At 37.2% G+C, this 25,313-nt stretch overlaps 2 protein-coding genes and 1 pseudogene across 3 annotated transcripts; 1 reads left to right on the forward strand and 2 right to left on the reverse strand.

Annotated features, from left to right (window-relative positions):
• The first annotated feature begins 150 nt into the window (after positions 1-150).
• On the forward strand, positions 151-14,525 carry LOC142666699 (uncharacterized). Of its 2 annotated transcripts, none has more exons than XM_075846848.1 (4): positions 151-463; positions 3,557-3,667; positions 5,362-5,440; positions 13,837-14,525. In XM_075846848.1, exons 1-4 carry the CDS (start codon positions 449-451, stop codon positions 14,508-14,510), a joined length of 879 nt encoding a protein of 292 aa, XP_075702963.1. In that variant the 5' UTR covers positions 151-448; the 3' UTR covers positions 14,511-14,525. The 2 variants fall into 2 exon arrangements, with proteins under 2 accessions (XP_075702963.1, XP_075702964.1); XM_075846849.1 differs by lacking the exon at positions 151-463 and adding an exon at positions 3,133-3,466 and having other exon boundaries at positions 3,544-3,667.
• A 3,999-nt stretch (positions 14,526-18,524) lies between these two features.
• Positions 18,525-19,442, reverse strand: LOC142666136 (olfactory receptor 11L1-like). The gene has a single exon (XM_075846081.1). It carries the CDS (start codon positions 19,440-19,442, stop codon positions 18,525-18,527), a length of 918 nt encoding a protein of 305 aa, XP_075702196.1.
• Positions 19,443-23,357: 3,915 nt separating this feature from the next.
• Positions 23,358-24,321, reverse strand: LOC142665516 (olfactory receptor 11A1-like; annotated as a pseudogene).
• Positions 24,322-25,313: the final 992 nt, after the last annotated feature.

The raw sequence follows: 25,313 nt of genomic DNA on the forward strand, positions 1-25,313 counted from the left end.
GCGACGACTACATCTCCCAGAGAGCATTGCTTACCGAGTTGACGATCACATGCTTTGTAGCTGGCCAATCAAGCGGCCTTGCCTTTTGTCTGCTTCCTAAGATTTCAGACGGGAAGATACAGGTAGGCTTGTACTTGTCTTACGAGGGAGTGTTAGTAAATAGCGGCTACTCGGCGCTCACACTCACAGCAGTAATGACAGGGCCACCCGCCCGACCAGCCCGCCTCCAGTATACACAGCGCTGCGCTTCTCAAGGCTGTACATAGTTCTCCATGTGTCTATGATCCAGTTTACCGCTATTATCAGTCTATGAAATCTGGGGATGGTCTAATTATTATATCATATAGTAATATGTCATGGTTTACGCTCCATAGAGAGATGTGGGCAGGGATTTTAGTGACTGGTACATATTTAAAGGGGGTCTTGATTTAACTCCACTTCTACCTCTATGGATAAAGATAAGGTACGTGGTTGCCCTGGGATACATCCTATTAACCCCTTAATAACCGCCAATTCGCCTTATGACCCTGTGCCGCCTTTTTACGTAACTGTGTCATAAGCCGAACACGGGTATCCTATGCCAGGTAGAGCGGCTGTCATGCTGTCTAATGACATCCAGGACTCCGATCCCGGCCGTTAGAGCAGAAGTTTCCTCCAATCTCAGTTGCTTAACCCCTATGATGCTGCGGTCAATAGCGCTTGCGGTATCTAAGTGGTTTCAGAGGGAGGAGGGGGCTCCCTCTGTCACCCCATCAGCACCCCCACAGTATGATCGCGGGGTGCCTAACATAGCACCCTTGTCTGCCATTCGTGGCAGGGCCTAATAGGATGCCTGTCAGTTTTACACTGACAGGCGTAATATGCAGCGATACAGTATTGCAGTGTATTATAAGGCTATGTTCACACTGAGTTTTTTTGCATGCGGAAAATCTGCATCAAAATTCCATTTGGAAGTTTGAGGCAGATTTTCCTCTGCCTGCACGCCGATTTTCACAGCGTTTTTTGCCCGCAGCCATTGAGCGCCGCAGGCATAAAACGCCACGAAATACGCTTTCTCTGCCTCCCATTGATGTCAATGGGAGGTCAGGGGCGTAATCGCGCGAAGACAGGGCATGTCCCTTTCTCCCGCGAGCCGGTTCTACGGCTCGTGCGAGAAAACCGCCTCTACCTCCCATTGAAATCAATGGGAGGCATTTTCGGCCGGGTTTTTGGCGAGTTTTGCGGCACGGTTTCCGCGTAAAAAAACTCTGTGTGATCATACCCTGAAAGCGATCAAAAAAATGTTACAAATATATCAATAACGTTTGTAACAAAAAAAAATAATCACCCAAGTAAAAAAAAATTGAAAATAATGAAAAAGCTACACATAATTGGAACTGCACACGTTATTTCACTCGCAAGGTGAACGCCTAAAAAGCAATGACAGAATTTACCGTTCATCCCGCCTTCCAAAAAACGCAATAAAAAGCAATCAAAAAGTTGTAAATACCCCAAATAAAAACTACAAGTCAAAAATAAGCCCTTCTACAGCTACGTCAGCAGAAAAATAAAAATGTTATGACTCTTAGGCCCTGTTCACACAGAGCTTTTTTGCAGGCAGAAAAATTTGAACTGGAAGATTTTGACCTGCCTGCAAATTCTTACCGCAATTTTCGCAGCATTTTTCACTGGTGGCCATTGAGCGCCACGGGCAAAAAAACGCTTTCTCTGCTTCCCATTGATTTCAAAGGAAGGTCAGAGGCGGAACAACGGCAAGGAAGAGCTTGCCGTTTTTTTTTACCACGAGTGGTTAAAACACTCCGCAGGAGAAAAAAAAACGCCTCCACCTCCCTTAGAAATCAATGGGAGGCAGTTTCGTCCGTTTTTTGCCGCTGATTCTGACATGGTTTCCGCATCAATATCAGCGGAAAAAAAACTCTGTGTGAACCGGGCCTTAGGCTATGGTAACACAGCAAGTTATATATTTATTTATATTATAGATAAAAGTGGTTTTATGGTTCAAAAGTTGTAAAACATAAAAATAAACTATAGACTTGCTATCGCCGTCTTACGGACCCAGAAAATAAAGTTATGTTATTTATATCACACGGTAGACGGCGTAAATTTAAAACGCGAAAAAGTATGGAGGAATTTTTTTTCTTTTCCATTTCCGTTCCAAAAAAAGTTAACAAAAGTTAATCAATTGAAGTTATATGTACCCCGAAGTGATGCTATTAAAAAATACAGCTCGTCCCACAAAAAATAAACCCCCACATGGCTATGTTGAAAGAAAAAAAAAGTGTTAGCTCTTGGAATGCGACGACGAAAAAAACTGAAAAGATCGCTTGGTCATTAAAGCCCAAAATAGGCTGGTGACTCAAGGCTAATGATCATCTGTAACTGCTTAGAAAGATGTTGAGATGCTGAAGTAAAGCCCCTCCGCTTCACTACATTCCCCCAGTCAGCGTGGATGTACCAGTCTAGGACCCCTGGCAACCATATCGTTTACATTCTGTGATGGAGCTGCAGCTCATGTGACCTCTCCAGCCTGTGATTGGCTGCAGCAGTCACATAGGATGGATTGTATCGCTGAGCGCCTATAGTTCCATATAAATAAGCAGTAGGCACTTTGTGTGCGTCGGTACGATACCTCCGTAATATGCTTCCTTAGGACGCAGATACTATTGAACATTATGACAGAGCAGGAAGGTATCTCCTTGCTCTGCCATTTACTAGGCTACAGGCTGTTCGGGAAAAAATTGTAAGCACCTAGGCCCCGTTCCTGTGACGAATAGAGCCGCTCCACAACACCGACAGGATCCCTGCTCAGGCCAGCGTGATGACATCACTGGTTCACACCGGCCTTCCCAAGGATCCGGACGGTGTTGTGGAGCAGTGTATTATTCCCTGTCAGTGTAAAACTGACCGGCACCTGCTAGGTCACCCCAGGCATGGCTTAGCAGGCATCCACTACAGGCAGACCTGGGGGCCTTTGTTAGGCCCCCGGCTGCCGTAGAAGCCATTGGCACCCTGCGATTGCAATCACAGGGTGCTGATGGGGTGAGAGAGGGCACACCCTCACTCCAAAACCACTTGGATTCGGCGTTCGCTATTGTGCGCCGCATCTAAGGGATTAAACTGGTGAGATCGATGTTGAAGTCGATCCCACCAGTTAGTGCATGTGTCCGCCTGTTTTGAGACCGTCCGACTCCCGCTTTAGCCGGCACAGGACACCCCCGTGCCGGGCTTATCTCAGAGCGCCGCAAAAAGGCGGCACTCTGGCATAAGTACCCTTAACGGCCGCCGCGTAAAGGCGTATTGGCGGTCGTTAAGGAGTTAGATTTTGGCCAGTTCATCCTTTTGTTTAATGTTAAGCGTCATCGTAGGTGTTGGGCAGCCACTTCTCTTCACCATTAATATGAACCTTTTGGGTAAAGTGTAAATGTTTTCGTGCTGGGTGGAGTCCATTTATTAAAGCCTCGGGCAGGTGCTTCTCTCTGATCTTTTATTATTATTACTACATTATATTATCACTATAGCAGCGGCTCACACATATAAATATAGATTTTCTATTTAGGTGCTCAGTATGTCAGAACAAGGAAATGAACATGAAGCTTCACAGTTTTCAGCATTGGGTCCATCAAATGAAAGCCGTGCATTGCGAGAAAGCGACGATACCGGACTCTGTGTAAGTTACAATGGATGGATTTACCGTGTGATAAGGAATCGAAAATGCTGTTTTACCTCGTCATGTGGTTACTTTTCCCACATTGAAGGACTACCAGAATAGAAAGTTGTAGAAATGTAAAAAAAATGTAATTTCTAAATATATTTTTCGGAAGATTTTCTGTGCCAGTGTACCCGCGACACCACTCACTTTGGTAAATTATCCGCAACCAGCTTTCATTCTTTTGCACATTTGAGAAAATTAATGAAAGAAGGGATATGATTAGTTTCCTTGAGGTTTAGAAATTCTGTGATAAAAATAAAAAAAAAACAGTAGAGGAACAGGAAGTGTTGTCACGGGGAGGCCCAGAAGCACTTGTCACAGGCTTCAGCTGGCCTTTAAACAGGCCATAAGAACCAAAATCCTCGTGATTCTACCAAACCGAACTTAGACCATAGGACCCTATGTAGAACCCTAGGTCACCTATGTTCAGTCCAGGAGAACCGTGGAGGGTCCTGCACTTGCCGCGTAATATATTTTAATTCAGGCGATTAAAACCAACCTTAGATATGTACACATAGTTTTACACTAAGGGGCTTCTGTAACCTCTTTTGTCGTCCCCCCACAGCACTAACACCACTAGATCTAGGTAGGGAGACAAGTTTAAGCGGACCTTTGTTGGCGTTCCTGCTGAAAGCAACACTAAGGAAAATAAGTTTTCATCCTCACGCGCCGAATGTGAAGTGTCTGACTTCTCCGCTGTATCCCCTTTCCAACCCCGGCCTCTGGTCTTAAAGGGGTTGATCCAGGATTGGTGATCACTGCCTGATCGCTGGGACCTCCACTATCACAAGAACGGGTGTCCAGAGAATGGAACATGAGGATTTAAACGTAATTTCTATAGTGTTGCCGAGCCGATCAGAAGCTCAGCGCTCACCTGAGCACTTCATTTAGCAATCGGTGGGGGTCTCAGTGCTCGGACCCCACTGATCAAAACTTCTGACATGTCACTATGACATGGCAAAAGTTTTATGAAAGTACAGGTACACTTTAAAATGTTATATGTAATTTGGAGGTAGAACCGTCTATTAGAATGGAAAAAACAAAATCACATTGTGAGGTCGCGTAACATGGCAGCTGCGTAATCTTGCATGAAATTACGATATAATCCGATGGAAGGAAAAATTGCAGCACCTCGCGATAGTTGCACAGTGTCCAACACTGTCATGCACAGATAGAAATACAACAGACCCCTAGAAACACTTTGCATGTCCTCTGATGTTATCCGAGCTCCGTAGCATGGTAAACGCATACTTTGTATCTCCCTGGAGCCCTGGCTTTACAGTGTTGGCAATTATATAATATCTGTATATAATCTACAATTCAATGATAAACTTTTACTACAAGAACCACTCGTACAAGAAGCAGGAGAGATCTGAGGCCAGAGAAGAATCCGTGGGGAAAACAAATGCCTGCGGTTGACCTTGTAGGCTGACATTATAGTTTGTCTATGAAGAGCAGAACAGACATATAACAGTCTGTAACCTGGGTACGGACCACAGGGAAGCCACGGGGACCCTCACGGCCCCGTCATTTGAAATGCCTGATCCAACTGTACATATGGACGTGTGTAGATTAGGTATCCATTATAAATGTATCCATCTTTATACTATAATATATGGCTCGATTATCATTTTTACTTCTATCTAAACCAGGTATCCATGTCTGATGCCAATAACGAGGCAACGAGCAAACCTTGTAGTGTTAATAAATCAGAAGAACCTGCAAATTTAGGTGAGAATTTGTGTTCTTTACTATACAATGTTTCTATATAATATGCGGATATTTTCCCTTAGGGCCCATTCACATGAACGTGAATCTCGTCAGGGTTTCGTCAGGGTGTCGGTAAGTTTCCCTTGAGAAAATATCGCAGAATGGTGCGATATTGTCTCCGGTTATCTCGGCCGGATCTGCGACGGAGGACCCTAACGGAGCCTCCGGCACAGATGTGAACTAAGCCTAAGTACTGAATTCACTTAGTCTGGACTAATAGAATATCTCATTACCATGTTTCTCAGTAAGTCATTATGATTCTGTGTGGATACTGTGTTACGCACTGTATGGAAAGCACTGAAAACTGTTCTCCTATGGGTGACACGCTGCATCAAATGGCCTCTGATGGAGCATGCTGGGTGTTGAAAAACCTATAGAATAACATTTATTCACACTGACGACTATGGAGTCAACACACGCAGGTGTAAGTGAGGCTTAAGATGGATGGGAGTTTGGAGGCCGGTCTATGCACCAGCATGAGGATGCTCAGGCTTCGCTAATCTGGAGCTACAAATTTGCTATATGCAGTCCTAGAGGCAACAACGTATATTAAGTACTTATTAAGTAACATTTTTGGGTGTAACCCTGATGCTACTGTCTGAGAAGATGTAGCAAGTTGTGTCACCATCTGCAATGAATTATGTCATTGTAGTCCCAGTATAAATAGAGGCAAACCACGCAGCCGGACAGTGGGCTCCGTCATGACAGAAAAAACGGCTGAAAATAGAAAAACGTAGGCAGGGAAAAGGAACTGCCGCGTTTTTTCCTGGCCGATATTTCCAATGGAAAATACTTAGCAGAATACAGCAGCAGCTTACTGGGTGACATTTAACAAATCTCATCCACACGCTGCAGAAAATTTCCAACAAGAAATTGACCTGCGGTGCGTATTTTTCGGACTGCAGCATGTCCATTCCTGCTACAGAAAGTGGCCAGAATTGCTGCGTTTTTCAGAGAAGAGGTCTCCATCTCCCAACATTGAGAAAAACGCAGCAAAATACGCACCATTTTCTGCCGTAAAAACCACAGGAAATGGTGCGGTTTTGCCTCCTCAGAATATCTGCTTTTTTCAATGGAATTGCTGCAGAAATTTTCTGCAGCAATTCCGCTGTGTGTGGACAAGCCCTTAGAGACCCAAAGAGGCATCATTCATACGATGTGACTGATTGAAGTCTTTATTTTTGGGACCATTGAATTAAAGGCGCCATTTTGTGGTACATATATTCTGCCTTTAAAAAAAATATATTTTACTTTATAAATACTTATTTCCATAAGGCCCTTTTACACGGGCTAACGATCGGGCAAACAAGCTTTCATATGAATGTACATTCCCGAACATTGCCCTGTGTAAACAGGCCAACGATCAGCCGATGAACGAGCAAATCTTTCATGTGGCCAATAAAGTGGAGATGTGCTGCTGAAATTCTGCAAATGCATAGAGGTGGACGATCGTAGTAACGATCATTCGTCGCCATGCATTACCGGTCATTGCTTCCTGTAACTATAGCAAAGGAGCGCTGATCGACACTCATTTTCACAGCCAATATGGGGCCGTCTATAAGGACCTTTGGTCTAGTACAGGGGTCTTAAACTCGGCCGGGTACATGAGCCGCACATAGAAAAAAAATGAATTTGACGGGCAGCATTACTTTAGATTTGATACAATACAAAATTATTGTTAATCAATTTGTTATTTGAAATACTATAACACTATATTACTAGAATAACAATACTACATTACTATAACAATACTACATTACTATAACAATACTACATTACTATAATAATACTACATTACTATAATAATACTACATTACTATAACAATACTCCATTACTATAACAATACTACATTACTATAATAATACTCCATTACTATAACAATACTACATTACTATAATAATTCTACATTACTATAACAATACTACATTACTATAACAATAATACTACATTACTATAATAATACTACATTACTATAACAATACTACATTACTATAATAATACTACATTGCTATAACACTACTACATGACTATAATACTACATTACTATAACAATACTCCATTACTATAACAATACTACATTACTATAATAATACTCCATTACTATAACAATACTACATTACTATAATAATTCTACATTACTATAACAATACTACATTACTATAACAATAATACTACATTACTATAACAATACTCCAATACTATAACAATACTACATTACTATAATAATACTACATTACTATAACAATACTACATTACTAATATTACATTACTATAATAATACTACATTACCATAATACTACATTACTATAACAATAATACTACATTACTATAATAATACTACATTACTATAACAATACTACATTACTATAACAATAATACTACATTACTATAATACTACATTACTATAACAATACTACATTACTATAACAATAATACTACATTACTATAATACTACATTACTATAATACTACATTACTATAACAATACTCCCAATACTATAACAATACTACATTACTATAACAATACTACATTACTAATATTACATTACTATAATAATACTACATTACTATAACAATACTATATGACTAATAATACTACATGACTATAACACTACATTACTATAACAATACTACATGACTATAATAATACTACATTACTATAATAATACTACATTACTATAACAATACTACATTACTATAATAATACTACATTACTATAACAATAATACTACATTACTATAACAATAATACTACATTACTATAATAATACTACATTACTATAACAATACTACATTACTATAACAATAATACTACATTACTATAACAATACTACATTACTATAATACTACATTACTATAACAATACTACATTACTATAACAATACTCCAATACTATAACAATACTACATTACTATAATAATACTACATTACTATAATAATACTACATTACTATAATACTACACTACTATAACAATACTACATTACTATAACAATATTACATTACTATAACAATATTACATTACATTACTATAACAATACTACATTACTATAACAATAATACTACATTACTATAATAATACTACATTACTATAATAATACTACATTACTATAACAATACTCCATTACTATAACAATACTACATTACTATAATAATACTCCATTACTATAACAATACTACATTACTATAACAATACTACATTACTATAACAATAATACTACATTACTATAATACTACATTACTATAATACTACATTACTATAACAATACTACATTACTATAACAATACTCCAATACTATAACAATACTACATTACTATAATAATACTACATTACTATAATAATACTACATTACTAATATTACATTACTATAATAATACTACATTACCATAATACTACATTACTATAACAATAATACTACATTACTATAATAATACTACATTACCATAACAATACTACATTACTATAACAATAATACTACATTACTATAACAATACTACATTACTATAATACTACATTACTATAACAATACTACATTACTATAACAATACTACATTACTATAACAATACTCCAATACTATAACAATACTACATTACTATAATACTACATTACTATAATAATACTACATTACTATAACAATACTACATTACTATAACAATACTACATTACTAATATTACATTACTATAATAATACTACATTACTATAACAATACTATATGACTAATACTACATGACTATAACACTACATTACTATAACAATACTACATGACTATAATAATACTACATTACTATAATAATACTACATTACTATAACAATACTACATTGCTATAATAATACTACATTACTATAACAATACTACATTACTATAACAATAATACTACATTACTATAACAATACTACATTACTAATATTACATAACTATAATAATACTACATTACTATAACAATACTATATGACTAATAATACTACATGACTATAACACTACATTACTATAACAATACTACATGACTATAATAATACTACATTACTATAATAATACTACATTACTATAACAATACTACATTACTATAACAATACTACATTACTATAATAATATTACATTACTATAATAATACTACATTACTATAACAATAATACTACATTACTATAACAATACTATATGACTAATACTACATGACTATAATACATTACTACATTACTATAACAATACTACATTACTATAATACTACTACATTACTATAATACTACTACATTACTATAATAATACTACATTACTATAACAATACTACTACATTACTATAATACTACATTACTATAACAATACTATATGACTAATAATACTACATGACTATAACACTACATTACTATAACAATACTACATGACTATAATAATACTACATTACTATAACAATACTACATTACTATAACAATACTACATTACTATAATAATATTACATTACTATAATAATACTACATTACTATAACAATAATACTACATTACTATAACAATACTATATGACTAATAATACTACATGACTATAATACATTACTATAACAATACTACATTACTATAATACTACTACATTACTATAATACTACTACATTACTATAATAATACTACATTACTATAACAATACTACATTACTATAACAATACTACATTACTATAACAATAATACTACATTACTATAACAATAATACTACATTACTATAACAATACTACATTACTATAACAATACTACATTACTATAACAATACTACTACATTACTATAACAATACTACTACATTACTATAACAATACTACATTACTATAACACTACATTACTATAATACTACATTACTATAACAATACTCCAATACTATAACAATACTACATGACTATAATAATACTACATTACTATAATAATACTACATTACTATAACAATACTACATTACTATAACAATACTACATTACTATAATAATACTACATTACTATAACAATACTATATGACTAATAATACTACATGACTATAATACTACATGACTATAATAATACTACATTACTATAACAATACTACATTACTATAACAATACTACATTACTATAATACTACTACATTACTATAATACTACATTACTTTAATAACAATACTACATTACTATAATAATATTACATTACTATAATACTACATTATTATAACTACTACATTACTATAACAATACTATATGACTAATAATACTACATGACTATAATAATACTACATTACTATAACAATACTACATTACTATAACAATACTACATTACTATAATAATATTACATTACTATAATAATACTACATTACTATAACAATAATACTACATTACTATAATAATACTACATTACTATAACAATACTATATGACTAATAATACTACATGACTAATACATTACTACAATAATACTACATTACTATAACAATACTACATTACTATAATACTACTACATTACTATAATACTACACTACTATAACAATACTACATTACTATAACAATATTACATTACTATAACAATATTACATTACTATAATACTACATTACTATAACAATACTACATTACTATAATACTACATTGCTATAATACTACTACATTGCTATAATACTACTACATTACTATAATAATACATTACTATAATAATACTACATTACTATAACAATACTACATGACTAATACTACATGACTATAACAATACTACATTACTATAATAATACTACATTACTATAATACTACTACATTACTATAATAATACTACATTACTATAACAATACTACATTACTATAATAATACTACACTACTATAACAATACTACATTACTAATATTACATTACTATAATAATACTACATTACTATAACAATACTATATGACTAATAATACTACATGACTAATACTACATTACTATAACAATACTACATTACTATAACAATATTACATTACTATAATAATACTACACTACTATAACAATACTACATTACTATAATAATACTACATTACTATAATAATACTACATTACTATAACTATGCTACATTACTATAATACTACATTACTATAACTATGCTACATTACTATAATAATATTACATTACTATAATAATACTACATTACTATAACAATACTATATGACTAATAATACTACATGACTATAATACATTACTACAATAATACTACATTACTATAACAATACTACATTACTATAACAATACTACATTACTATAATACTACACTACTATAATAATACTACATTACTATAACAATACTACATTACTATAATAATATTACATTACTATAATAACAATACTACACTACTATAATAATACTACATGACTAATAATACTACATGACTATAACAATACTACATTACTATAATAATACTACACTACTATAACAATACAACATGACTATAATATAAATTACTATAAAAATACTACATTACATTACTATAACAATACTACATTACTATAATAATACTACATTACTATAACAATACTACATTACTTTAACAATACTACATTACTATAATAATACTACATTACTATAATAATACTACATTACTTTAACAATACTACATTACATTACTATAACTACTACATTACTATAATAATACTACATTACTAGAACAATATAACATTACTATAATAACATGACATTACTATAACAATACTACACTACTATAACAATACTATAATACTACATTACATTACTATAATAACAATACTACATTACTATAATAACAGTACTACATTACTATAACATTTCTACATTACTATAATAATCTATAATAACAATACTACATTACTATAATACCACATTACTATAACAATACTACATTATAATAATACTACTACATTACTATAATAATACTACATTACTATAACAATGCTACATTACTATAATATTACCGCTAGGTTTAAACTTACCTGAAATTTGCGCGTTTATGCCACGTGCTTTGAACAATCCAGTTTAAGTGTTGTGAAATGCAGTCTGGCTGCTCATTTGGTAGCATTTGTCAGACACAAGAATGTCAAGATTGGGCAGCCCCGTTTTAGATAGTGCCACAGTGCCCTCTGTAGATAATGCCACCCCCCCCCCATAGATAATGCCACAGTGCCCTCTGTAAATATTGCCATAGTGCACTCTGTAGATATTCTCTATAGATGGCGCTGCTGGGCCCTCTGAAGATGGTGCCGCAGTGCCCTGTTAGTGCCACACAGTCCCCCTCACTGGTAATTCTACACAGCCCCCCTACCTGTGGGTAGCGCCTTTGGAGCTCCCTCTAGGAGTGGAATCCCCAGCCAGAGCATTGCCGACGCTCTGGCCGGGGATTTCTCTCCAGGAGGAGCCCCTGACGTCACTGTACATATATGGGTAGTGACATCAGGGGCTTCTCCATGAGCTGTACATATATGGATAGTCACGTCAGGGGCTCCCTCTAGGAGTGGAATCCCCGGCCAGAGCTTGTGCAACGCTCTTTTCGGGGATTCCGCTTCAGGGGGAGCCCCTGACGTCACTACTAATATATAGACAGTGACTTCATGGGTTTCTCCAGGAGCGGAATCCCGGGCTAGAGCGTCAGCAATGCTCTGGCTGCGGATTTCCCTCCTAGAGGGAGCCCCGAAGGTGCTACCTACAGTGAGGGGGCCTGGGTGGCACTAACGGGGGGGGGGGGGGGGGCTGTGTCGCTGCTGTCCCGAGGATGTCTTGGGAGCTTCGGTGCACCGTTGGCCGTAGATGACAGCCTCAGGGGACGCATGCGGTCTCCAGGACGCGTGTTTTAGACCCCTGGTAGCAGGTTGTTACGGTGGTTGAAGATACCACATATGTGTATATTGTGTGGTTATGTAATGTATATTTAATAAACTTTATTTTTTGGAAAAAGAATTGTGTTTATTGTATTTTTAACATTCTTTTTTTACAGTTCTATTATATTTGAATATTTTTTATTCATATTTTTTTTTATCTATGTGCAAATACATAATTCCTAAGTATATCTATAGACATCTGTTTGGGCATAACACATTCTTGAAGCGTACCTGGGGTAGCAATAGGTCAGGCTGGTTTTACACCTATTATAATTACAACCCTGACATGCTTCTTCTAATCAGCCGGCAAAATGGGTAAAAAAAAAGGCCGCTCTTTTTTGTCTATTAGATCATTGGTAGATTAAGATGTAGACGCAAGGATCGACCAACTTGTAAGGGGGAGGGGGGGTTGGTTAGGATATTGATGTACAGAGTAGTTCACTTTGTTGTTGCTCTTATCACAACCACATGGTTTTTGCGCCTCAATTTCTATCTCTTGTGACTATTGGAATTACATGACTTGTCTCTGTCCTTGTTCCTCAATAGAAGTGCCTGGTAATGAGCACACAGACAACTCCACCGCACCTTTACTTCCACAACAAGTATCCGGAGTAACAACATCTCAACCAGCCCATGAAGTATCAGAAAGACAACGTCTTGAGAAATCTACTCCGGACATCAGTGTGGAGAATTTCCAAAATGTTTCAAGTAAATACGCAGCTGCTACAACGGATGTAGAAGACTTGAATGATTTTCTCATTGATGGCTCAGATACATTTCATTGTGATATTGAAGAGGAAGGTAGCACTGAGCTTGAAAGCATGTCTTACCCACCAGCTTTTGACCCGCACATGAGGGGTATGGGCGATAAGCCGTATGGGTGTAAATTTTGTACTCGTAGGTTCTCCCACAGATCAAGCCTTTATCGACATCAGAAAAGCCACTCTGGAGAGAAGCTCTACAAATGTTCTGAGTGCAACAAAACCTTTACCAACTCGTCAAATCTCAGCGTGCACTCCAGAATCCACACCGGGGAGAAACCATACGAGTGCAACGGGTGCGGGAAGAAGTTTACACGAAAATTTGCACTTGACCAGCACCTGAAAATCCACAAACAGGAGAAGTTATATATATGTTCCCACTGTGGGAAGAGCTATTCAGACTATTTCTTTCTCCTCAAACATCAACAGATGTATATTCCTGACAGTATTATGAAATAAACCACGTCATATCCATCTTGTCTTGATTTTTTAACGATAATTCACTAACTGCCTCGTCTCTCTGTGCCCCTTATATATGCGTGTGTGTACAATATTATATATATATTACATCTACCGTGTATGAAAGCAGCTGGATGTATAGGACATTTAAATTTCTAATCAAAATCCATTTACTTCTTAAAGGAACACTCCGTTCAAAAATGAAAACTCAGCCAGCACGTGATGTTTTTATATGTTTTTTACTTTTACATTGTGAAGTCTTTGTTCTTCGTGTTGTTTGCTGTTACTACTAATTTCCTACATTGCAGCATCAAGTGGCTGCTATCTCCATGAATCTAGGGGCAGGGGAGTAGTAATCATTGTAAAATGATAGGATTCTGTTTGGGTATATTTCGTATACTGACTCCCGAGCGGCTCAGGACAGCACTGCTCTGTTGTTAAGGCGGCACAGGCTTCAGTTGCGGCCCAGTAGGGGACACCAGGGGATCTCTGTAACGGCACCATTCATGTAAATGAAACACTGGGGCTTGTAGACCAAAAGCTAACTTTTTCGTTTCTGACTGGAGTCCCTGCCCCGCTGCGGGACAACTGTCCCGTACTGTAATCATGTTTTCAGTACGGGACAGTAGTTCCACGGAGAGGCAGGGACTTCTAGCATCGTACATAACTATGATGCTAGGAGCCCGGCTCCCTGCACTGAGTTCGGTCCGGGACTTCCGGCCGAAATACGTCCGTCCATTACGGACGTTAATGTGGTCGTGTGAACCCAGCCTTAAGGACGACCAAGCCAAATTTGTCCTTAAGGACAAAGAGAATTTTTTCGTTTTTGCCTCCTTACATTCCATCAGCCATCATTTTTTTCTAAGGCTGCAAAGCTATTTGAGGCCTTGTCGTTTGCGAGATGGGACGGATATTTTTTAGGTATGAATTTCAGTTAAATTTATTGTGACGTTTAATTTATATGAATTTTTAGGAATGGAAGAAATGCATATTCCAACATTGCACTTTCATTTTTTTACGACGTTCACTGTTAAAATTAATGGAGGGCATAACTTTATTGTATGGGTCAAGACAAGGGTGAGGATATATAAGTATATGTTTTATATGTTTTTGTGACTTTGACGAAATAAAAATGGATTTATTTAACAAAATGTGTTTTTATTTTTGCGTTGCGGCGTGATTATTTTAATCGCTTACTTTATTGAAATTTTTTCTTTTTTTTTTTTTAGTCCCAATTTTCGAAAACGAGTCTATTTGACCGAACATTAGTGTCTGTGCATGTAAAATGCACAGACATCTGTTATGGCAGTCCTAAGGTATACGCTAACAGACACTATTACTAGACAGTGCTGATCGTGGGGGTTCTGTGGGTCGGAACCCTTAACAAAGCAAGATCAGAGGAGACCAAACTAAAATACTGTGAGAGAAGTGTAGAAAAACTAGTGCAAATGAAGCTCAAGCAGTTGCTCATGGCAACCAATCAGACCACTTCTTTCAACATCTTTAAAATGAGAGCTGTGATCTGATTGGCTAGTATGGACGACTGGAAGAGATTTTGTGTATGTCTGGTTCCCATTTTAAATGGAAATCTACGACTCTTGCAGTATGCGCTCCAGACACTAGAGGGAGCTCCTCTGATAAAATCATTGATTGACATTTCAGAGTTGCTCCTTTGTTAGTTTGAAACCGATTCTGTAGTGCGTAGATCGTCATGTGATGGCGAAGAGGCGGGCGAGGGCTGCACAGTGAATCAGAAAACTTATTTCTAACACACAATAGGGATAATGCTTTTTTTTTTGTTTGTGTGATGAGAGTTGAAAAAAACTTAGCTTAACTTTTGAACCACAATTTATTCCTTTTCACAGTAAAAATCAACATAAATCTCCGCTAAGCTGTTAGGGGCATATTTGACAGTGGAATGGACAAGAACCCCTGTTTCCAAAGGTGATAAGCAGAATTCAAAACTGTTATTTATATGAATTAAGAAGACAACAAGATACAACTTAAAATCAGTGTAAAAACAGTAAAGTATCTAAAAAATTACTCCACTAAAGATGTAAACAGTGAAATGTTTTCATAAGTGGAATTATGCTTTACGTGTGTGTGTGTGTATTTTTTTTTAATACATTAGCTGGCCTAGTCCATTTTTATGGGGGGACTGTAGTTGTCATTTGGGTAGCACATGCGGCTATCGTTCTGGTTGAACTATGGGAGTTTCCTCCTTTTAAAAACATTGCTTGTTTTTAACAGGGTGAGCATTGGGCCGCTTAGCTTCTTTTCTCGAAAAACAGAGCGAGCGGTGTACCGACTCATTGACCTTTTTATTGAGCCCGTACACCTAGGAAAGCTTATCATAATCTAAGCGGCTAAGCGCTTCTGCCGCTTCGTTTTAGCAATCGGTGGGGGTCTCAGTGGTCGGAGCCCCACTTAGCAATAAGAATTGATGAGTGTGCCTGTTTTCTGAATGCTGTACGGAAATCTTATCTGTCATGAGAATATGTTGTCCGATTTAAGGGTAGCATGTTATGACTAGCTATTATTTCAGAGTGCAGTGTTTTAATGAGCTCGATACATCCAAATCTGTTTATCATTGTTGGGGGGGAAGCTTTTTCCTTATTAATACGGTGGACTCCGCTATGATTCTGTTGTATTTTTCTTATTGAATATTATACAATTATTTTGTGCTATATGAAATAATAGCTAGTCAAACCTGTCGTGATAATTTGCTAACCGTAAAGGCTATGAATACCGTTGCATTTATTTTATTTTTTTAATTGTTCCGATGCATCTAAAATAGAAAAAATGAAGGAAATTTGTGAATCCTCTTAGTTAAAAATATTCTGTTGTTTGTGACTACAGCTCCTATTGAGGCCTATATGTTTCCATGGTAACAGACGCAAACAAACCCTGTGTAGTCTGATCCTGCAGTTATTTTACCTTCCTTCGGGCCCCTAAATCTTACTAACATACATTTTATAGGTAAGCAAGAAGTAAGTAGGAAACTGATGGAAAACTATATGACTGCAGGATCAGACTATACAGGGTTTGATTACTGTCTGTTCCCATGGAAACATGGGCCTGTATAGGAGCTGAATAGAACATTTTTAATTAAGATGATTTGCAAAGTTGCTTCTTTTTTTTTTTTTTTCTTTAAGTTGCATTGAGACAATGAAAAAAAAAGTTGGATGCCAAGATGGACATAGACGTTAATTACATAAGAAAAATAAAGAAAAACATTTCTAAAGGTGGTCTGTACGTTTTAGACGCTCGTTCGATCGACCGATATTCCTCCTGGCACCCACATATTTGTGTGTTTTCAGTAGGGAGTGGGGAATAAGCCACTGCCAGACACCTCTGGAGTCCAACATGCCTGATTCTTCTTTCCTCGATATCTGCCGTCGGTGAGAAGTCAGTACAGCCCCATACACAATAGATAGTCTGCGAGTTCGGCCAAATTTCATCTAATGTGTATGGACTCCTTAAAGGGGTTGTCCAGTGTCAGCAAATGTAATGTTTTTGTTTGAGCATGGACAGAATTTTACCCACTGGAAGTAAACAATGAATGTTCCAACTGAATGACATCAAGCAGAGATCATGAAAACTGTGAGGAATTATTACAGAAAATATATTGGAAAATTGTATAACTTTTTAATTATACAAAAAAATAAAAATTTGCTGAAACTGGACAAAACTTTTAAGAATACTGAAACTGAGTCCACATCGTAATTAGTTGTGAAAAGAGGGATGTGAACCCACGCCTCCAGGGGAGACTGCGACCTTAACACAGCGCCTTAGACCGCTCGGCCATCCTGACTTGTTGCGAGAAGTGGGATTGTAATTAGGACTCTAATCTTGGAACTAAAATTCTAGCTATCCATGTGTAAAACACGGCAATAATGAGCCAATACACACCATGAATTCATTGCTTAATCCAAATAGTAATAGTTGTTGATAATTTTATTAGAAAAAAGTACTCTACACCTACATTACATTAGAACTAAATAAAAGTTCTTGTTACTGGCCAGAAACTTTTTTAAGTGCCATCTTTATGTCCTGATTCCTGAGACTATATATTATAGGGTTAAACAGAGGAGTAAATACGGTGTGCAGTAAGGAAACAATCTTATTAATAAGCAGCGAATGTCCCTTAGATGGGATCATGTATTTAGCTATTAGTGTCCCATAAAATGTCCCCACAACAATAAGATGAGAACTGCAGGTAGAAAATGCTTTTTGTTTGCCAGTTGATGTTGGTATCTTAACTATGGTGTGGAAGATATACACGTAGGTTCCCACAATAAATCCACAAGGGCAAATAAATGTTGGCAAAGAAAACAGAAAGACTTCCAGTTCTACAAAAGAAGTGTCTGAGCAAGAAAGTTTCTGAAGAGGAAAGAGGTCACAAAAGAAATGGTCAATGATATTATCACGACAAAAATTAAAGTTTGCAATTGGTAAGACGACGGTAAAATTGAGTGAAAGACTCAGCAACCATGGCCATAACGAAAGACAGATCCGACACTTTAGATCCATGATACTAGAGTATCTTAAGGGGTTGCAGATGGCCAGGTATCGATCATAGGACATGACTGGAAGGAGAAGACATTCTGTAACAGTTGTACCACTGAAGAAGTAAAATTGGGTGATGCAGCCCAGATAAGTCATTTTTATCCCTCCTAGAAGAATGGCGCCAAGCATGTTGGGAAGAGTATTTGTAGCTATTACAAGGTCAGAAAAAGAAAGATGACTTAGGAAGTAATACATGGGGGACTGGAGCTGGACATTGACTGACACTAGAACAATGATAAGAAGATTTCCCATCAGTGTAAAAAGAAAGATGATCAAGAAAAGAATGAAGAACACAATATTGAAGCTGTGAAGGTTTCCGAAACCCAAAAGAATGAATTCCGTCACCCTTGTTTGGTTCTTCATAGACCTGTGTGAGATGGAAGCTCTAATCTGGAATGTAGACGCAAAAATAGAGCGAGTACATAGCAAACATCAGTAAATTATTAATTCTTACTGTACATAATCTAAGTCAATGGCACGGCTATTTAATAGACAGTGTGGTAGACACATCATACACCCAACATTGTGATTATAAACCAATTCTATTATACAGATACACTACACTGGAGATGATGATACTGCAGGGTAACCAAGCATTAATTGCAGTTTAAAGGGGATGTCCAGTTTCAGCAAATTCAGGTTATTTTTTGTATAATTAAAAGCTATACAATTTTCTAATATACTTTCTGTAATAATTCCTCACGGTTTTCAAGATTTACAACCTTCATTGTTTACTTCCAGTAGGTAAAATTCTGTCCATGGTCATGTGATGAACACACAGGTGCTGGGATCGTTACAAGACACATCTCCGATACACCTACTGTAATGATCCCAGCACCTGTGTGTCCATCACATGACCATGGACAGAATTGTATCCACTGGAAGTAAACAATGAATATTCCTACTGAATACCAAAAGGCAGAGATCTTGAAAACCGTGAGGCATTAATATAGAAAGTATATGGTAAAATTGTATAACTTGCTGAAACCGGACAACCCACTTTAATACAATGTGGTACTAGTCAAGCCATGTAAAACTTTTTAAATCATGTAGCCTGGTATTATTCTCTCAAAAATCCTTGTATTCTGATAGTAAGAACCTAGAGGGAGTTCACACCCCAGTAGTGTTGCTATTATTATTATTATTATTATTCTGACAAGTTTCTATGAAGTTTCAGATATTTTGAAAACCACAGGTACACTTTAGGACTTTTTTGGGAAGATAAAGCTACTACTACACACATAGCACTGCTCCAATAAGCAATTTTATCAGAAACGAAACTGAATTATAAACCATTTTTATTATTGATAGAAAAGACAAGGGCTACATGGAAATTGTGGCTGCAACACAGGTCGCACATCCAAAGATCGCTGTGTCACCCTGCCTGCACTGCAGGTAATGAAGTTGCCGCGTTGCGACCCGCAGCAGTGTACCACAGCGATCTTTGGCTTTGCGACCTGTGTCGTGGCTAAAGATGCCGTGTAGCCCCAGCCTTAAGCAGGGAAGGAAGGTTTAAAATGGGGAGAAAATTGAAACACAGTATATTCGAAAATTGAATAACTTTTCATTTACACAGTAATTAAGCATTATTAACCTAAAACCAGTAAATCTATTTAATGCTACACTTACAATGTAGGAAATGTTCTTGTAGGTTTTCTGCTGCCATGTGAAGTATATTAGTGTGATTGCTTTTTATATACTTTCTGCATTGCTAAATACAGTGTTAAACATCTAGGGATTGTGTAAAGTATTCCTATTACACACAATAGAAAATATTCATCTTTGTTTCATGTTTGTTTTGCAATTATCATATTATCAGGACACTGGAGACTAGTAATTTCACATAATAATGAAGAGAAAACATCTAATGGTCGTTTCTGCAGTAAAGAAGAAATGAGAATTATATTGGGAATGTTTATCGAACTTTCATTGAGCGAGACGGTAAGATTTCATATATCAGGCTTGGAGAAGATACCACTCAAGTACCTTTAAAGGGAACCTGTCAGCAGTTTTGAGTCCTACGGGTCCTTTTACACCGGCAAATTTTGACAGCTCGTTGATCGGCGCTCGTTTGATCCTTTCATAAGGAGCTATGAACAGTAATAAATGGGGATGAGTGGTCGTTACTATGATCGTTCGTCCCCATTCAATACCGTCATGTCGGCAACACCTCTCCCTGTTTACACAGGGCGATGTTCTGCCGACAAAAATAATATTCTGCTGCAGAAACTATACAATCAGCATTTGCTCGTTTATCGGCTGATCATTGCCTTGTTTACACAGGGCAATGATCGGGAACCAGCATTCTGTGGAAGCTCATTTGCCCAATAATTTGCCTGTGTAATAAGACTCTTAATACAGTTGACAGTTCTATATACAGTGTGGGGAGTGCAGCGTTCATGACTGAGAACTCTCCATTTTGATAAACCTGGTGCTGCGATCGCAAGTGTCACAGAGACTGCCTCTTTAAGTTTAGTGCCCGGGCTCTTTTTACTGTACGCTGCCAGCCTCTCCGCTCTGCTCTGAGTGAAGGCTCTAGCGTCCAATCAGGAGACCGCTAGAGCCATCACTGAGATGTCTCTAAACTTGCATAAGTATGGTATCGTTACACTCGCGACACTGTATGTAGCACTGTCAGCAGTATTAGTACTCAAAACTGCTGACAGCTTTAAAAAAAATACAGGTATTCTCTGCCATCATAGTTATTGATTGTGCATCTAAGACGGACCCAATATATGTATTGCTGGCCTTAACCATTCATGGACCTTTTTCACTTTTTGACCTTATGTGAATGAAATACCTGATACCAACATCCCTACATTCCCACAGCCCTATATCCCACCATTCTCTACTTTTGTGGAGAAGCCATAGATTTTGCTATGAGCTTTCTTCTCTATACTCACCCTTCGTGCCAATTCTTACTCTACCTGATTTTATCCCTGGGTTCGATAGAAAGGCCTTTGCTTGGTGGTCCCAGAAAGGCTTCACACGCCTCACACATTTTAGCAGCTCATCTAAGGTACTCACTGTTCAACAAATCCTAAATAAATATTTACCTCCACATACTAAAAAGGTTATGTTTGCCACAAATCTCATTTTCTCTGGTCTGTGGTTGGTACTTCGGAACTCCCAACTCTTACCTGTTCTGAATATATCTGCCTGTCTGATCCCCTTCGAAGGGAAACCATTTCTATGTTATATTCTATATTTACGCAACCTCTGCCTGACCATAAAGAAAGCTGAAACAGCCCTAAAAGTCCTACACACAACTAATCTGCTTCCTCAGAGCATACAAAAAATATATCCCTCCAGTTCCCCAATGTGCTTTCATGTGTGATCTGGTATTCGTTTAGATTTACAAATGTGGTAATGGTACCGGGCATCGGTAGCTATGACTTTTTGGTAGCAAATTGCTGACCTACTGACTACCGCATTTGGGTCATCATTTGCTCTATCTGCCTCTGTATTTCTGCTTGGGGACAATCCTCCAGGCACCGGTAATCAAATCCATAAATTGTACCAGTACAATTTAAGGGCTGCCCCGATTCATTTAGCTTCACATTGCAAGTCTTGTTCCCTCTCTCTGCAGGCAGTGGTTGCCAGGGTCTCTTTTATGATGCTGTGTTGTAAATATACATGCCACAAGAACTGATACTATCGAGGCATATTCTAACACGTGTCTACCTTGGATGACTTATATGGATTGCACGGATATAATATACTTACTTAATGGCATGTAGACTTGGCTGTCTTATTATTTTTGATGTGTATAATTTATAGAATGTCTTATTCTCCTTTCCTTCCCTAGTGTGTTCGATGATGTGCATTTGTATTTTACTTCCTATTTCTAATCCACGTTCTGTTCTAATGTATGACTATGTCATCTACAATTGTCATTGTTATATGCCCCTGCTTGGGGGAAGTATGCAGATGTTGGACAGTTTATCTTGTTTCAATAAAGGACTTTTGGAACTAAAAAATACAGGTACTACTCCAAGCTGGAATTGAGAACATATGGTCATCATATTCAGAAAAAGAAGCTGGCCCGGAGATCAGTTAATTGCAGCTGGTCCGGATTCTGCAACCCCTGGCGAACAGCTGATATCACAGTGCGGCCGTTGCAGGAGAAATATAGTATTACATGCCAGCCATTACAGCCGATTCTTGGTTGTTCCAGCAAAAGGACACCCTGTGGTCAGGTTATTGCTGGGGGATCCTTCTAACCCCCAAAAATATCTTATAAGAGACTAAACATTTAATTTGTATAAAACATTTTTGCTATTGAGCAAAAAATTTTTGTAATGCCATCTTTATGTCTTCGTTTCTGAGGCTATATATTATAGGGTTAAATAAGGGGATAAGTAAAGTATGTAATAGGGAAACAATCTTATTGATAATCAAGGAATGTCCTACAGATGGGATCATGTATTTAGATATTAGTGTCCCATAAAATGTTCCCACAACAATAAGATGAGAACTGCAGGTAGAAAATGCTTTTTGTTTGCCCGTTGTAGTTGGTATCTTAACTATGGCACGGAAGATATACACGTAGGTTACAATGATAAAACCAAAAGGAAGGATAAATATTGGCATAGAAAACAAAAAGACTTCCAGTTCTACAAGAGAAGTGTCTGAGCAAGAAAGCTTCTGAGGAGGAAAGAGGTCACAGTAGACATGGTCAATGATATTATCATGACAAAAATTATAGTTTGATACAGGCATGACTCCTGTAAGATTAAGTGTAAGTCCCAGCATCCATGGCCATACTGAAAGATTGATCCGAAATTTAAAGTCCATGATACTAGAGTACCGTAAGGGGTTACAGATGGCCAGAAATCGATCATAGGACATTACTGAAAGAAGAAAACATTCCGTAATGGTTGTACAACTGAAGAAGTAAAATTAGGTGATGCAGCCAATGTAAGTCATGTTTTTCCCTCCGAACAGAATGGCACCAAGCATGTTGGGAACGATGTTTATGGTAATTATGAGGTCCGAAAACGAAAGATGACAAAGGAAGTAATACATGGGGGACTGGAGCTGGACATTGGTGGAAACTAGGATGATGATAAGAAGATTTCCTATAACTAAAAAGAAAGATGATCAAGAATAGAATGAAGAACACAATATTGAAGCTGTGAAGGTTTCCGAAACCCAAAAGAATGAATTCCGTCACTCTTGTTTGGTTCTTTGTAGTGATGATGTTGGGTTCAAGCGCTAATGCAGACCATTGATATGCCATGTATTCTAGGCGGAGAGAAGACATTTTAATTTATGAAATCTGGAGAAAACAAAATCTATTTTACATTAAATTAGATTACTAAAATAGTAATAAACACTTTCTATCTTTATGAGACTTTAATAAAAGTATCTGCTTAGTACCTCTTCCTTAACAGAGGCAGACAGAAGGCATACCTGGGGGCCTTCATTAGACCCCCGGGCTGCCATGACAACCATCGGCGCCCTTCGATCGCGTTGTAGGGGTGGGGGCGCTGGGCTGTCTGAGTGGGCCGCCCCCTCTTTCGAACGGTTTAAATGTTGCGGCATTTAACTAGTTACACGGCCAGGAACAGCACGATCGCTGTTCATGGCCGTTAGGGCAGCGTGTCAGCTGTGATACACAGCTGACACCTGCAGTGCATGTAGTGTGCTCAGCGCGTGAGCCCACGTCAAACATCACCCCTACGCTCTATGACGTTCATTTTCGTCATGGGTCGGGAAAGGGTTAAAGACTTATCAATTAGTCATTGGTTTTCTATTTTAATACATAGTTCTTCGATCTCGGCCATAATAAGGGGGTGTAAAGAATTCAATAACTCTATATACAGGTTATTTCGTTTATGGAAATACCAAATGCATGTTATGTACCCCCCTGCAAATGCGTCACCAGGGTTCGTAGTGAGGTAACAATGGGAGCTCCATTACTTTGTTTACAATCCTTAGATGGCGCAATTGTGGCATCTATTGGGTAAATGTTCGGGATTCGATTTTTCTAAGATGCCGGCCACTGCTTAGGGAGTGTAGCTGGTAACCACAGTCGACCACCTACAGACTCTGTTGTTACTATTCAATAAAAATGTATATATGTCTCAGTGCAGGAATGGTTATCTGACTGTGATATACATTGAATGGCCACTTTATGAGGTACACCCATCTGGTAGCATGTTGGACCTTCTTTAGCCTTCTGAACTGCTGTAATTAGTCATGGCATAGATTCCACAAGGTGTTAAAATT

This window comes from Rhinoderma darwinii, chromosome 13 (assembly GCF_050947455.1).
Source record: "Rhinoderma darwinii isolate aRhiDar2 chromosome 13, aRhiDar2.hap1, whole genome shotgun sequence".
Classification (NCBI taxonomy): Eukaryota; Metazoa; Chordata; class Amphibia; order Anura; family Rhinodermatidae; genus Rhinoderma; species Rhinoderma darwinii.